General features: G+C 58.4%; 1 protein-coding gene and 1 pseudogene across 1 annotated transcript; one reads left to right on the forward strand and one right to left on the reverse strand.

Moving 5' to 3' along the window:
- LOC137464098 (uncharacterized) overlaps window positions 1–16519 on the reverse strand; it is a 1364046-nt pseudogene that overhangs the window by 444068 nt on the left and 903459 nt on the right.
- LOC137464100 (uncharacterized) lies at window positions 9392–14754 on the forward strand. The gene is made up of 3 exons (XM_068175409.1): window positions 9392–9526; window positions 9766–10812; window positions 11131–14754. Exons 1-3 carry the CDS (start codon window positions 9512–9514, stop codon window positions 11983–11985), a joined length of 1917 nt encoding a protein of 638 aa, XP_068031510.1. The 5' UTR covers window positions 9392–9511; the 3' UTR covers window positions 11986–14754.

Consider the following 16519-nt stretch of genomic DNA (forward strand, 5'->3'; position numbering starts at 1 on the left):
CAGCTGAATGCAAGAAGGGATGAGCAAAAGGCCAAGCTGAAGGCAAAGGCCATGGCACAGTTCCTACAGCCCCTCTGGGATCAACCCCAGGGCCCAAGGGGGCCCCGGCACCCAGGGGACGGGGTCGGCCACAAGCACCTGGCAGAGGCATTGCCCTCCTGGGCAGGGGAGAGCCCACCCAAACAGCCCCTGAGAAGGAGTCAGGGCTGTAAACCAAGATGCCATGGGTACGGCTTTTGCCGTTGGCTTTGGCAAGAAGAAGAGCCAGACCCAGGGCAGATATTCAATTCTCTCCCTCTCAATTGATCTTGGGAATTCCTTACCCTGGTAATTCTCCACCCAGTGCAGGGTGGGGATAAGGGATGGACATTTAAAGCAGTCTGTGGCCAGAGTCCTGTCTCTTGTGAAATCTCTCCCACAGGAAGCTGGGCTGGCACAGAGCCTGCCTTGGCACTTTGCTGTTCCCAACATCCAAGCAGGACATCGGGCCCTGCCTAAGGAGGGCAAAGCAGCACCACTGGTGGCCAAGTGGCGTGGCCCATGCCAAGTGTCCCTGAGGCCAGAAACAGCCCCCAGCACAGCTGAGCACGGGGGGACCCCTCAGCCTGGGCTCCAGGGCTCTGAAGCCCCGGAGATTTGCACTTCCCGCCTGCAGCAGGAGCATGGGAGGCCCCCACGGAGCCTGCACTGAAGGCAGCGCAGCAGCAGCCAGGGCTCCACAGCGGGGCAAGCCCCTGGGCCTGCCCACACATCCTCTGCTCAAATCCTCTGCCTGGGCACCCTCCTTTGGCATCTCCAGCCACCGGGGCCAATCCTTGCTGCCACTGCTGCAGCTTCAGTGCTTTCTGGGCCTGCACTGCCACAGCTGCTGGCGAAGACAACGGCACAATTCCACTCTGGGTCTCAGCCACACTCACACACTGCGCTGCCTGGGATTGCACTGATGGAAAATACACCAGGTCATAGACTTGAACATTTTTAACATTTTATTTCTCTACTCAGCCTTGGTTTGCCTTGGCCTCGGGGAAAGAAATGGTAAAGGTTTTTCTAAGGGATGTTCCACCACTCAGTGGAGATGAGTTTAACATCTCAACACTCTGGGAATGGCCCAAAAGATTCCCACAAAGATAACGCCCAGCAGCAAACAGCAACCAACACCTACCCCAGACACTGCCCCCGGCAGAGCTGGAGACACCTGCTCTGGAAAAGGCTGAGAAGGAAATCCAGCAGTTCCGACCTGATGAACAGCAGAAGCCAAGAAATCCGGGTCCAAAAGGAACCCAAATACTAAAAACTGCACAACTTGAAACTACAGAACATTAAACCAATGGATTTAGATTGGTTCAGACTGTATCAAGTATGGGAAAAATCCAGTTAAACCCACGTGTCATGGAACGATTTTCTCTGCACACCTGGGCTATGTGGGGATGGAATGATTTCTGCTGCACATCCTGGCCAGAATCAAGGAATGCCTTGACCCTAACACTAAACATATTGGTGGAGTTTTTCTTTTTCCTGCACTTTCAGTGCAAAATTTATAGCAGTAGAGTATTTGTTGCAGCAATCCCACTTCAATATTGCCGGTTAGGTTTGGGTCAGGGATGTGAGAATGAGTTTTTACTCCGAAGAGAAGTAGAAAATATTAATTGCCACGGAATTTTCTTGTGTATGTTTGTGTGAGAGATACCAAAATTTTGTTCTGGATTTTTCGACGTTCACCTTAAGGCTGCATTTTGCAAAACAAGGAAAGATTTACAGGTGACCCTTTCACTCATAAACAGTAAATAGATGATTTGAAGGAAAAAATAAAAAAAGCAGCAGGTTGTGGGGGGGCACATGTGAGGCTGCTGAAGGCTGCTCTGGAAGAGAAGCTGCATTCCAGGCAGCCAGCAGAGGAGCTTTAGAAATGCAAATTAACACTGCTGGGGCAAAGTGGGGACAATGGACCTGGCTCTTCTTGCCTGGGGCAGGAATTGGGCTGATTCCCTCTGCCCCTCACCCCAAGCTCTGCCTGCCTGCACAGATGGGCACAGATCCTACCCGCGCGGGGTCCCCGGGCTCCGACAAAGCAGCTGCTCGGTTCGCCTCCAGGCACTCCGAGGCTCGCCGCTGCAGCCCCTCCGAGCCAAGGGAAGGGAAAGAATCCTTCGTTCGCCCGGCCCAACAAAGCTTTTCAGACAGACAGAAAACCACAGCGCACAGAGAGAGCCGTGGAAAACCCGAGCAGCGAGGCTTCAAAGCGCCCGCGCAGCGAACAAGGAGCCTCTCCCGTGCCGTCCCGGCTCCCGGGGTTTAAAGACACAATCACCATTCTTTGGGCACAAAGCAGAGGATCATGGAATGTACCGTCACGGTAACTCACTCCGAGACAATTGTACACACAATAATCACAGGTATCTATCGATCTATAAAAGCATGTGCTGAACTCTGGATACAGCAATGTGCACCAGGCCAGGAGTGCAGAGGCTGAACGGACACCAGGGGAGATGTGGAATGTACGGACAGAGCAAACCCTCCAGTGCTTTAACCTGACTCTCAGCTTTTCAGTGTTTCAAGACTGTTTTTGACTGCTGGATTGGAAAGAACTGAGATGTCACAGTGAAAAGCAGAGCAGTCAGAACCAGACACTGCCATTGGAGTCAAAGTCTGGACTTGGCACATCTCAGATTTGAAAATATATTGAATAAAAAACTCCATTAGCCACTGTTCCCCAGCCCATCCCTCCTCACACATAGCAAAAAGCAATGGAATTCTTTCTAAAGGATTAACAAATAAAGTAAAATGAACATTGACAATGTTCCCTCATAAAAGTCACGTTACAGAATAAATACAGAATAATGAAGGTGTCTAGAAGAACACGCTGTCATTTCTCAGGTATTCTCAGGCTCAGTGCCAGCTCAGAGCCGGGCTCTGTCTCCCAGGTGCCCAAGTCCCTGGGCCAGCTCTGAGCAGCCTCTCCGGGCTTTCCAGGCCGGCTTTCCCCCGGCTGTGCCCCGCGCAGGCGCTCGGTGTTTCCGTGGTGCCCCTGCCCCGCTCAGCTCCCCGTGCCCTGCAAAGGCGCCGAGGCTGCGCTCGGTGCCCCTGGGTGTCACTGACCGAGGCAGTGACGAGCCCCGGGGCCCGGGCAGAGCCCTGAGGGACGCCCCTCGGCCCCGGCCTCCCGCGGGACACGGAGCCACTGCCCACAAGGCCCCGGCACGTCAGGCCGGGCAATTCCTCCTGCCCCGAACAGCCCGGGCTGCAGCCCCAGGGCTCTGCAGGGCGGGGCTGGGGCTGTCCCCTGGCACCGTGGCCAAAGCCTCCCAGGCCTCTGGCCACCGCAGGGGCTACAAGGCCACAAGTCCGGGGCTGCCCGGTGCCCGTTCCAGTCTGTCCCTCTGTTGTTGGGTGCCGGGTGTGGCCCTTTGTGACACGGGCACGTGTCAGGGCCCTCGGTGATGCGGGACATTGTGGTGTTGTCATGAATGAGAGGGTTTGAGATTGCTTAAAAATCAGTGGCAAGGGGCATGAGCCAAAGTCAGATTTAATATTGTGAGAAACGACTGCTCGCTTCTTAAAAAAATTATCAAACTTTAACAGAAACTACAACAAAGGACTAAATAAGAAAAATTACAGTGCTCGGAGCCCCACCCTGTGACCACCAGCCACGTGGCTCATGTGCAAAATGGATGCTCTGCATTTTATATCCTTAGCCCCTCCTGAAGTTTTGTCAGTCAACTCTTTCTCTGCCGTCCATTGGGGGAGATGACTTCTTACATCTCGACTGGAGGCCAGGTGTTGTTATGCCGCACCTCCTGGTACCAAGCCAGCCTCCTCTAAATGTCCTGGCTACTAAGGCTATTACAAGGGGGGAGGGAACGGGGACTATGGAATGACATATTACAATGACATTATTATACAGCTATAGAATATCTATCTCTTAACTGTGAGAGCCAACTATTACATTACTTATCTATAACAATATTAAGCAACAAAACACAACAACTTTGTTGGCAAGGTTCACTCTACTGCCTGCAGGACAGCTGAGGCACAACAAGGGAAAATAAGCAACAAAAAAAAACGAAGAAAATCTGGGCAACCAAAACAGAAATTCATGGTTTCCCCGTGGATGTGGAAATCTCACTGGATCCGTGGGCCTGGGACTCACCGGGTCTCTGTCTCTGGGAGGGACTCGGGAGGGGAGATGCGAGTGTACCTCGATTACTCGGGTCTGGTCACTGCTTTCCAGAGCACTAAGGGGCTGGACCCCATGGGACAGTGAATCCTCCTCGGTGGGCACGTCCCAATTGAACTTGGAGGAGCGCCTCCCCCTGGGAGGGCGGCCATCGGCCTCTCCGCCGCGGCCAGCCGGGGACCGATCCTTTCCCGGACAGCCGCCGCTGGTTCCTTCCCCCGCACTGTGGGGGGAGCGGGCATTGCCCACAGCGCACCCAGAGCAGCTCTCTCCGGGCTTCCCGGGGCGTGCGCAGGAGGGACCGAAGCCTTCAGCGGCTGCGCTTCCACGGTCAGCAATTGCTCCGACCGGAGCCGCGGTCGCTCCTGCCCCTTCGCCTTCGCCAGCGCACGAAGGAGCATCGCCCCTCCTCGTCCTCCTCCTCCCCCCCGAGCGGCGTGTGGATCGGCCCCGCCGCTGGGTTCTGCCCCCTGCGCCGCAGGAGGGAGCGGAGCCGCCTCCGCCACCGACAAGGGAGGCGGCCGGTTCCATGACAGGGGCCGGCAGCCCCGCCACGGAGAGCACACCCAGCCCCTGCACCGCAGCCGGCAGCCCCGCCACGGAGAGCACATCCAGCCCCTGCACCGCAGCCGGCAGCCCCGCCACGGAGAGCACATCCAGCCCCTGCACCGCAGCCGGCAGCCCCGCCACGGAGAGCACACCCAGCCCATGCACCGCAGCCGGCAGCCCCGCCACGGAGAGCACACCCAGCCCATGCACCGCAGCCGGCAGCCCCGCCACGGAGAGCACACCCAGCCCCTGCACCGCAGCCGGCAGCCCCGCCACGGAGAGCACACCCAGCCCCTGCACCACAGCTGGCAGCCGGTTCATCGGCAGCGGTGCCCGCAGCGCCGGCCGGGGACGCCCCCTCGCCGGCTCCGCCGCCTCCAGCCGGCCCGGCTCCCATCCGGAACACGAGCTGTGGCGCTGGAGAAGATCCCCAGCCCTCCTCGCTGCTCCCAGCTGGTCCGATCCTCGCTGTTTCCCTCGGGTCGCCAGGACACACAGACAGCGACAGCAGCGAGCACCGGCAGCCTGTCCCTCAGCAGGGCGCGCCCTCGCAGCTGGGCGCCGGCCTGGCCGTGCTGCGAGATCTGAAGATCAACGTTCCCCTGGAAGCAGCACCTTCCCTGCCGGGCCTTGGGGCACCGCGTGTGTTCCGCCGTCATTCGCGGGGCGGGAGGAGCGGGGTCCCGAGAGGCCGTGGCAAGGGCCATGCCCGGGAGGAGCGGAGCAAGGGAGAATCGCCGGGGGAATTGCTGAGACGTTGGCCGCTTGGTGGGGGCGGGCAGTGAAGGAGAAGGCTGGAGTGAATCGCCCGTCTGGGGACAGGCATGGGCTGGCCCGGGAACCCCAGATCCAGGGGCCCCAAATGACACCAGTGCAAAGCTGGGGGAAGGGAAGGAGCCGGATGAATCTGGGCTTAGCAGCGGCGGGATGAATCTTGGCCTGCCCGCCGGGGCCGGGTCCCCCACCCCACCCACCGGGGCTGGGTCCTACGGCCCGCCGGCGCTGCTGGCCTTCTGAAGGAAAAGAAAGAACAGAGGGGGAAAGAGCTACCGTCTTCACTGACAGCTCAACTTGCTGGAAGGCCACGAGCCAGCCTCGGCCCAAGTGGTTGAATTAAAGGCTGTGGCCATGGCATTCCAGAGATTTTCTCAGTGCCTCTGAATTTGATCACAGTTTTACAGGGAAAAGGTAATCCTGAAAACCCTCCAGTTAGAGCTTGGGCTGTGGCCATGTCCTTACCCTACCCGGATAGGGATGACTGACAATCAGCCCAGATGTTTTCTGCATCCAAAGGATTCAAGTCATTTTGGCTTGGCAATTTGGCCACACATACATATGACAGCTGAGCCTGCTCTCAAAGGGAGTTTGGAAATCATGATCCAGGAGTGATTTCCAACTCTGCTGAGCTGAGGTCTATCAGCTGTTGCAGACTCTGGGAGGACGGTCAGTGCTATAGTGCCTGATAATTATATAATGTCACAGGTGTTATTGATTATGTGCATCATCTGATTGATTTCTAATTGTTGTTAGTAACCTTCTTCAGCTGTTCTCTCTGTCAGGATTCAGCTGTTCTGTTTCAGGATTCAGCAGTTCTCTGTTTCAGGACCAAGAAGGACATTCAGGGATGTCAAAGATCAACATCTCCAGCTAATGGGCCTTCTCCTGGGAATCAGCTGCTTGGACTTTGAAACAATGATCACTCCTTGCATTCTTGTTTGGTTTTCTAATATTGTAAACCTTGTATCAATGATATGATAGAAGTAGATATTCTACAGGTAAAGAATCTCCCTGACCATTCTACATCAGCATCTGATTGAGGTTCTGATTGACACCCAGCAAATTGCTAAGGGAACCCTTGAGCTGTGTTTGTTCTCCTTCCTGCAAAGGGCCCTGCAGAGGATTACAAACACCGCCTTTTTTCTTTCAACACAAAAGGGGAAACTGTGGCAGCAGCTCTCTGGCCACAGAGAACAACAGGCACAACTTTCCCAGGCATTTTCCTGGGGAAGGCTGTGAGAAGCTCAGAGAAAAGAATGGGAAACAACTCTTATCTCCACTTGCTGCACCTGCTGTTGTGCACATGTGGAATGTGTTATGGAGATTTGTTTACCAAAGGGTGATATCTTAACTTGACACTGGATGGTGTTTGGATTGATTGACCAGTTAGGTCAAAGCTGTATCAGAGTGGCTGTAAGGGTTACGAGCTTCTTAAGAGGTATAGTATAGTATGATATGACATAGTATAATACAGCATAAAGCAATGGATCAGCCTTCTGCAATCATGGGGTCAATGCTAATTATTCCCCGGCTGGGGGCCTGCGGCGACACATCCCTCAGCGAAACGCTTATGAACGGTTTAAGTTTCTTTTTCTCATGGGAGGCGGTTTTTAAGAGCTACAAGCGGCCAGCCTGCCTGCAAAAAGGAGCATTCCAGGGACTCTTGTCAACTTTCCCGACACGTCTGCTGCAGCTTATGGACGGTAACGCCCTGGAGGGTACTTATGGACAGTTATGGACGACTGCATGCAGCGCGTCGATGCCCCGGGTCTGTGCTGCCCCCTCCTGTGAACCCCCACGTTTCCAGCTTCTGTGAAGCTGCCCATATCTTTCCTTACCCTTTGTTCCTAAGGAGTGAAAACTGCCAGGACGGCACGGAGTTGCTGCCGTCTCTCCGTGTCCTTCTCTGCCACCCTATCCCCCTTTCCCCAAAGGCAGAACAAGGGACGGAATCCGTCCAGAAGTGACGCGGGAGCGCTGCCGTCCTCTCGCCGTCCTGTGTCCTCCTTCTCCCCTGTCTCTTTCCATATCCCCCGTTCCCTACCCGGAATGGTGACGGCCGCGCCGTCCCGGGCCCTCCTTCTAAAAATGGCGCTTACCACGCTGTTTAGGATTCCCCTTTTTCCCACCAATTCCTTCTCTTCTGCTCCTGAACCTCCCCTTGCCCCCTACCTCCCTCGCCCCTTCCTGCCGCGGCTGCAGCTGGCCCTGCCCCGGGCCCGCCTGGCGGGGCTGCTCGCCCGTGCAGGAGTCAGCCGGCCTTGCCACCGGCCCCCGGCGCTGGCCCCGCTCCGAGCCCTACGCCGGGGCCCTCGCCGCTCCCCTCGCTTCGCAGTCACCGTCACTCCAGATAACAACAGCCACAGCGCCGGCACCAAAGCCCAGACCCAACACTACGGACTGCGCCCCTCGTGAAGAGGAGCTCAAAGAACTGCACCCCTCCTGGTGAGGAGATCGAAAGCCAGAGGAGATGGAGCTGTGAACTCATTAAGTAATAACATTCATTTAATCAAGTACCATCATTTCTGTTACTTTATCCTTTGAGATTAAGTCTCACATGCTTTTCTATTCCTTGTTAATTTAGCTGAGTAATATTCATTTTGGTTTTGTAAACTGGTAAGTCACATTCCCGAGAGTCCCCTTATTATAAGTTATTCAGCATGCACTGATCAGTTTAAAAACGGGGGAGTTGTGGAGTGCCCCTGTTCCTAAGAGACAGGAATTTGATCTCACCCTCCTTGTGTGGCGGATAACTCCTCCCTTGCCCCGAACCCTGACCCTGGCCCTGCGCTCCCCTATAAAAACCCCCGGCCCTGCCTTTGCCCGGGCTTTCCTCTCCATCCCGCCCTCCTCCCCGGGGGTAAGAAATGGGTTCTGGAGCTCTCTGAAACCAGGACCCGGCTCGTTTGTTCCCTGCCTGGCGCCGGCAGCTGCGCCCTCCCTGGACACGATGAACCCAGCTGCAACACACCGCAGCAGCAGGGACCCCAAAACCCCCAAAACTCCGGTCAGGGACCCCGAAACTACCCCAACATACTCCAAAACATAACTCCAAAATAATTCAAACTCCGGTCAGGGACCCCGAAACTACCCCAACATACGCCAAAACATAACTCCAAAATAATTCAAACTCCGGTCAGGGACCCCGAAATTACCCCAAATCCCCCCAGAATCCTGTCAGGGGCCCCAAAATGGCCTGAAAATCCCCCAAAATCCAGTCAGGAATCCCCAAATCCCCCCAGATACCTCCAAATCCAATCGGGGACCCACAAAATCCACTCGGGGAGCCACAAAATTCCCTCGGGATGCCCCAAACCCAGTCGGGAACCCCCAAAATCCTCACGAACCCCCTCAGGAGCCTCAAAATCCCCCCCAAAACCCCCTCAGAACGCCCCCAAATCCCCTCCCCACCTCAATTCTCCTTCAAGACCCCCCAAAATCCCCCTCAAGCGCCCCCCTGATCCCCCCAGGACCCCCAATTCCCCCTCACGACCCCCCAAAATCCCCCTAAATGCCTTCAGATCCCCCCAAATCCCCTCAGGGCCCCCCAGCCCCCTTCAGGACCCTCAATTCCCCCTCAGGACCCCCAAAATCCACCCCAAACCCCCTCAGGACCTCCCCAGCTCCTCTCAGCTCCCCCAGTTCCCCCTCAGGACCCCCCAATCCCCCCCGCTCCCCGCTCCCGGGGCTGACCGCGGTCGCTGTCGCCCATCCCGCGCTGCCGGGGGGGTCCCGGGGGTCCCTCGGCGCCCCCAAATTCCCGCCCCGCGGCCCCGGCCCCGGCCCCGCTCGGCCGGGCTGGGCCCCACCGGGACCACAATGCACCGCGCCGCCGCGCTTCCGTTTCCCGTGACGTCACCCCCCGCCCCGCCATTTCGGGCGCTCGTCGTGAGGCGGCTCCGCCGGTGCCGCGCGGCTCCGCGCCCGGGGCCGGGGCTGGGCCGGGGCCGGGGCCGGGCCGGCTCCGGCTCGTTGGAGCCCCGGAGCGTCCCCAGAGCGGCCCCAGTGAGCATGGAGCCCCAGGAGGTGCGGCGGGGGACAGAGGGGGACAGAGGGGACACTGCGGGGGGAGGGGACACGGGGGAGGGGCAGTGGGGGGTGGGGGACACGGGGAGTGGCGGGGAGGGGGCAGGTGACAAAGGGGGAGGGGGCACGGGCGGGGGAGGGGGTGGCAGAGGGGACAGCAGAGCCCTCCAGGGAGGGGCAAAGGGGACCCTCGGGGGCAGGGGGCCACAAGTGCCACCAGGTCCCTGTCCCCTTTCCAGCTGTCCCCGGCGCTGCTGCAGCCGCAGGTCACCGCGGTGGCCATCCTGGATGAGCTGCTGGCCACCCTGCCCAGTCTGGACGAGGACTTGTGGCTGCCTGTGTCCCTGTGGCGCCTGACCTGGGACCTGGATGAGTTCACCAAGGAATTCTGGGCCAGCCTGGAGTGCATCGGTGGCACCTGGTGGCGCCGCAGTGGCACCTGCGAGGATGACGAGGATGATGATGGTTGCCACAATGACCCCCCCACCTCCCTGAGCCGGGCCCTGGCCGCCTACGCGGGCACCCCCTGGACAACGTGGGACGATGTGACAATGGTGGCCATCGAGTGGCACGCCTCGGTGGCCGTGCTCGAGGACACCTGGGCCTGGCTGGCCAGGAGGGCCACCAAGCTCCGTGATGCCTGCAGGGAGGTGGCCACTGCGGCAGCTGATATGGTGGCCACCACCAGCGCCTGGGCCAGGGAGCTACAGGACGAGGTTGCCGGCTGTGGGACAGCTCGGAACATCCTGGTGGCCGCGGCCCAGCAGCTGGGTCTGGCCCTGGACAGGGAGGAGGTGGCCGAGGTGGTGGCTGGGCACGAAGCCCAGCTGAGGGGACATTCCAGGGTGGCCACCAGCCAGGCAACGAGGGCCACCATGGTGAGACAGCAGGTGGAGGCAGCCCTGGGGCTGCTGGAGCGCTTGGTGGCCACGTGTGACGAAGCCACCGCCTTTCCCCGGGAGCTGCGGCGCAGGGTTGGGGACATCAAGGCCGCCCTGCAGGGGACAAAGGAGGCAACCCCCAATGTCCCCGAGGACTTGGTTGCCAAGGTGGCCGTGGCTGAGCGGCTGTGGGAAGCCAACACCCGCCTGGCCAAGGACCACCTGGTGGGGGCACTTGACTACATCATCAACTTCTTCTTCGATGGTGACCCCATCAGCGCCGGTGGCCGCAGGGTGGCCGAGCGGTGCCAAACAGCCATCGAGGACATCCCAAGGCTCCTTGGGCCCCCAGAGCGTCCCCAGAGCTTCCCCAGAGCGTCCCCAGGGAGCGTGGAGCCCCAAAAGGTTTGACGAGGGTGGGGGAGAGGGGGACAGAGGGGACAACGATGGGGGACGGAGCACGGGGGGATAGAGGGGACATGTGGTGGCAGAGGGGACAGCAGTGGGGGCAGGGGCTACGAGTGTGGTGGCAGGGGGGTGGCAGAGGGGACAGCAGTGGGGACGGGGGTGACAGGGGCTACGAGGGGATGGGCAGGGGGTGGCAGAGGGAACAAGAGGCCGACAAAGGATGGAGGGGCAAAGGGACCCCTCGAGGGCACGGGGTCACCGCAGGAGGCCACAAGTGCCACGAGGTCCCTGACACCTCCCTTGTCCCCTCCCCAGATGCAGGAGGTGATGTTTGACATTCTGGCCACCCTGGACAAGGTGGTGGCCATTCTGACTGGGCCACAGCAGGGTGCGCAGCAGCGCGCGTACCCAAAGTTTCTGTGCTCCGACATGAGGAGTGTCATCTGGCACCTCCGTAGGACCCTGGAGCATGGCAACGTCACCTCCCTGGACCAGGCCCTGGCCACCCTTGAGGCCAACCCGGGGGCCACCTGGGCCAGCGTGAGAGCCGTGGCCAAGGCCTGGCGGGAGTCGGCGGCCACGCTCAGGAAGAGCTGGGAACGGCTGGCCGAGGAGGCCGCCAAGATCCGCGACGCCTGTGAGGACGTGGCCACCGCCCCGGCCTCGGACGGGCGGGAGGAGGGCGCCCGCATCGTGGTAGCCTGCAGCACCGGGATGGCCATGGGCCACCAGCAGCTGCTGCTGGCCCTGGACAGGGAGGAGGTGGTCTTGGCGTCCACCAGCGAGGAGGAGGCAGCCACCAACAGTGCCGTGGGAGAGGTCGTGGTGGCCACCAGCCAGGCGAGGGCGGCTACCAGCAGAGAAGAGCAGGTAGAGGTGGTCCTGGGGCTGCTGGAACGCTTGGTGGAGATGTGTGACAAAGGCACCATGTTCACCTGGACCATGCAGCGCCGGCTCAGGGCTGTCGAGGCCACCCTGGAGGAGATAAAGAAGGCGTCCCCCGATGTCCCCAAGGCCTTGGCGGCCAAAGCGGTGGAGGCCAAGCGGATGTGGGAGGCCAGCACCAGGCTGTTCACGCGTCAGCTGCAGGGAATGCTTGGGGACATCAACGACTTCCTCTTCAGTCCCTATGGTGGCCCCGGTGGCCAAGCGGTGGCAGAAAGCCATTGAGGACGTGCCGAGGCTGCTGCAGGGACAGTGATGTCACTGCTGTGATGTCATCGGGGCAGTGACATCACTGGGGAGACTTGTGGATACTCAAGTGCCTCCAGCTCCTCATGTCACCAAGAGCCCCTTGGGTGCCCCCAAGAGCCCCCCAAGTGCCACCAGGTCCTCGTGTCACCAAGAGCTTCCCAAGTGCCACCAGCTCCTTATGACACCAAGAGCTTCCCAAGTGCCACCACCTCCTTGAGTGCCACCAGCTGCTCATGACACCAAGAGTCCCCTGAGTGCCACCAGCTCCTTGTGTCACCAGGACCTTGTGCAGGAGGAACTGGGCGGGTCCTTCTGCCACCAAGAGCCCTTTGAGTGTCACCAGGACCAGCCCAGCCCCTGTGTGCGGGTCCCTGGTGTCACCGGGGTCTCTCTCTGTGTCACACGCCACCCTTGGGCACCCACTGGGACCCCCGAGAACAGGGACCCCCCTGTGCATTGACAGCCCCCCCTCACCACCGAGCACCGGGACAGGGACCGGACCCCCCCTTGAGCCCCAGGACCCCCCAGGCACTGGGACTCGCGGGCAGCACCAGCCCCGTGCACCGGGACAGGGACTGGACCCCCCTCGAGCACCGACCCCCCCGAGCACTGAGCCCGGACCCCCCTTTGTGCCCCCACTCATCACGGGGGTTCTGCCCCCTCCCCTTTGACCCCCCTGGAGCCGCGGGACCCCCAGGAACAGAGCCGGGATCGGGGGGGCTCAGCACCGGAGGGGGGCACAGGGGGGTCCCCAGCACGGGGGGTGTCCCTTGGGGCTCGGTCCTGCCCTCCCCCTTTATCAGCCGAGACCCCCTGTGAGAAACACGGGTCAGAATTGAAATTTTTACAAAAAGTCTCTTAAGGGATAAAATCCCAATTACCAAAAGCTCATTGTTAATTAAACCGTGTTCTTTACATCCTGTTACATCACTGGGGTTCATGCATATTCATGAGGATTTATGCATATTCATAATATAGAGAGATATATAGTAATACTATATAGAGTAAATAAATATAAATATATATTTTATTAAAATATTTTGCACCAATATATAAATATTTTGCTTTATATATAAATTTTGTAATATATAAGTTTTTTCCAATATATAAATGTTTTGCATCTATATATATATTTTTGCATTAATATACAGACAGATTTTGTTTTATGTCACCGGAGCTACCAAGCCCCGGGATTGGCTGACAGGGGCTTCTCCCGATCAGATCTGGGATGAAGCTGCAAGCGTTTCCCTGGCCAGACCCCGAGGGGGCGAGGAGTTCGGACCAAAGAGAATGCCCAGACGGGCTCTTTCAAAATGCCCTTTACACGGGGAGGCGTGGAAAATAAATTCCTCTGTTGCCACACTGTCCTCGCTGAGGTCATGATGCTCGTACCCCCAGTCCTGTGTTCTGTTTGTGGTGGATGTTCTCTTCTGTGCCTTCAGGGCTGGTTCTGAGAGCGAAGGCGGGGAGAAGACGAAGCTCGGAGTTAGTTATCAGGACTGCTCTCACTCCTCTAAAAGCAACGCTCCTCCCCATCCTGCTGGACCGTGGTGTCCGGGCACGGACGGGGCAGCGCGGCAAGCGCTGGTCCAGCACGGTCAGGACGGATGGAGACGAGAGACCTCTAGAGCCCGGTCTCAGGAGATTTGGTTTATTGTGGGGGCCTTGCTCGGAGCTGCCAGGCGCAGCTCGAGGCTGGCCCCAAGGAGTGGGGGCAGGGCGAGATAGCGAGAGAGTTCCGAGAGAGCAGAGAGAGAGGGAGGCAAAAGATGGAGAAGAAGAACAAAAGAAGAAAAGATGGCCCCGGCTTCTTGGGTACACCTTCTCAAGGGGGCTTGAAGGTGGGTGCAGTAAAGGACTTTGGGCCAGTGGGATTGCAGGAACATCATACTTCAGGGGAGGGTTACAAGTGCGAGATAAACTCTGCATTTCTGAGGAATGAGACAGAACACTTTGTCTGACCCTTTGCTCTGTCTGTGGGTCAAAAAAGGGAGTTATCTTCCACCAGCCACACCACTGCCCACCAGCTACTTAGCAGCCAAGGTCTGTCACCTCAAAGCTCGTTCTCACCTCAATCTGGCTGGCATTCTCTGCACTTTCCCAATCCCTGCTAGGCAATCGTACCTATAAGGCCTTCTTGTTTCAGCTTCCCCAACAGGGCAGAACAGAGCACTCCTTTGCTTTTTAGTTACTTTAGCCAGCTGAGGCAGCCCAAGCTTTCCCTGGACTGGTTTTATTTCCCTTGTCTTGGAACCATCTGAACCTGCTCTGGACCGGGACCTGGGGAACACCGGGAAACACCGAGAGTTTTGCACTTTGTGACGTGCAGCAGCCATCCCCAGCACCGGAGGGACCGATAACAGAGCGACCAGCCACGGGAGAGACTTTCTGAATTTGTTGTCTCTTCAGAGTTTTGTCATTTGGTGTTGTTAATTTTTAGTGCTGGGGAGTGCTTCGCTCGTTAAATAAACAGGTTTTTTCCACTTCTCTCCGAGGAAATTTTCCCGAAGCCGTTGGGGGAAGGGCCTGTGGTGTTGCATCCTGGACTGTGTTCAGATTAGGGATCCTCACGTATGTTAGTTAGCTGGTTCCGTGTACCCCCTTGTACACCCCTGTTCCCCCCCGCGGTGGTTCGCTCCGGGTCGCTCACCATTGGAGCGTCACCCTGTCAGTCCTGTAAGCCGCCCCCTGCCCACTCCTGAGACTTCTGTGTCTGTTACCCCATGCCCGCAACCCCGGGGCCCCGTGTCCACCCCTGTTGCGTCCCCGTTGGTCGCCGTGGTCCTCGTCATCGCCATGGCGCCTGTCCCCATTGGGCGGGAGGACTTCTGCTCTCCTCGCCCTGCCCCTGATAAAATCCCACCCCTTCCAGAACTCGGGGCCATTCTCCCCCACGCGAGCTGCAGAGCGGTCGCACTACACCACTGCAGCTCTGTGAGACAATAAAAGCTCTGCAGGCTACCGTGAGAGAGTTTGGACAATTCCTTCATCCCTTTACCTCAGCCTAGTGACGGCAACGCAGTGCACCCACCCCACGCCGGCGCGCTAACGCCATAGCGCCCGGATCACGCGGCTCCCCGGCTCCGCCAAGAAATTGTGCCTTTCGCTGGGCTCTGGAGCTGCCCGGGACTGGGGGAAAAACAACGCAATGCTGCAAGTGACGCCCAACGGTGGGGCCACAGCCAGTGCAGCCGCCAACGCAGGCCGAGATTTACTGCGAAGCACCCGGAAGCCACGCAGAGAGCCGCTGCCGCAGAGCCGCACCGCCGACCAGCAAGCGCTGCTGCCCGGCCGAGCGAGCCGCGGTCCGCGCCAGAACAGTGCTTCGTGCCGGACTGAAAACGGGAGCGGAGACTCCCCAAAGTAGGTCACTGAAATCTCTGTCGCCCCCGCGGAAAGCACGCGGTGCTTTCCGCGCGTGGGAAAGTAAGCGAAACTTTTCATGGCCACAGAAAGCCAAGGAGAAGAAGCTTCCAGGAAGCGAAGACCCTGGTTGAAGCTTTTGTTAGCAGAGATTCTAGTTTGGTGAGTATTAGTCATAGGGATGGGCCCAGCTAATACTCCCCTTCACGTGGGTGGGCTTTGGCTGCGCTCCCAGGATGAGGGGACGCGTGGTGCACCACGTGAGCAGCGGCCACCGGGGTCTTTCGCCCTTTTTGGTTTTTTTCTGCTTTTCCTGTGACCAGGGGTGGGATTGCTTGGGTGGAATAGCATGGGGACCGTGCTAACCACCTAACAGAAGGATTTTTACTTCCAAGTTAAACAAATCCTATCAGTGAAGGGCCCCTACCCCAAAAGTTCAGTTAGGAATTTTGTTAGATGGCTGTGCTTTTCCTTTCCCCACGTAAGCGCGGAAGAAGCTCACAAAAAGGAGTTCTGGAAGCACGTGGGAGCAAGGTTACCGGAGGGAATTGAATGCAGGGATCCCTCCATGAAAAATTACTTCCCCAAGCTCCATCTGTTAATATTGGAGGTCGTAAAAGCAGAGTCCGTGCGGGACGCGAACCGGAAGGGAAAAGGCCATTGAGCAAAACAGTTATTCCTCCTGAACCTGTTTCCCTACCTTCTTCTCCTACCCCTTCTTCCCCTAACCCGGGTGGGCAGGGGGGAGTGCTCCGCTGCTCTAAGGCACAGGGAAGCACCAAAGGCATGGACCGTGCTCCTGGCTCCCCTGAGCTGCCCCCGCCTTAGCGAAATTAGCTACTTTGCTGAGGAATCGACCCCAAACCCTTTTTCCAACCCCTTTTTCCCAGTTAAAAATCCCAGCTTTGGTGCTCCCCTGCGCAGCACCGTGTCCCTAAATCCCTTCCTTTGTTCCCCTGAGGAGGCCACGGCTACGTGGCCGGGACCTTTGTCTTCCCAAGATGGAGGATGGCCACGAGGGAGGGCTTCTCCTTCCCACAACCCTTTTCTCCCCTTTGCTCCCTGTATCCCCTCTTTGACCCCACCCCCTCCTGCTTCCCTGTGGCGTGGGCACCGCCCACTCCAGGCATCGGGTTGCCACCCCTCC

This window comes from Anomalospiza imberbis, chromosome 36 (assembly GCF_031753505.1).
Source record: "Anomalospiza imberbis isolate Cuckoo-Finch-1a 21T00152 chromosome 36, ASM3175350v1, whole genome shotgun sequence".
NCBI lineage: Eukaryota > Metazoa > Chordata > Aves > Passeriformes > Viduidae > Anomalospiza > Anomalospiza imberbis.

What these genes read in the sequence shown, in the direction of transcription:
- LOC137464100 (XM_068175409.1), top strand. An exon ending in GGAGCGTGGAGCCCCAAAAG is followed by an intron (nt 10,813 to 11,130) that starts GTTTGACGAGGG and finishes TCCCCTCCCCAG; the next exon opens with ATGCAGGAGGTGATGTTTGA.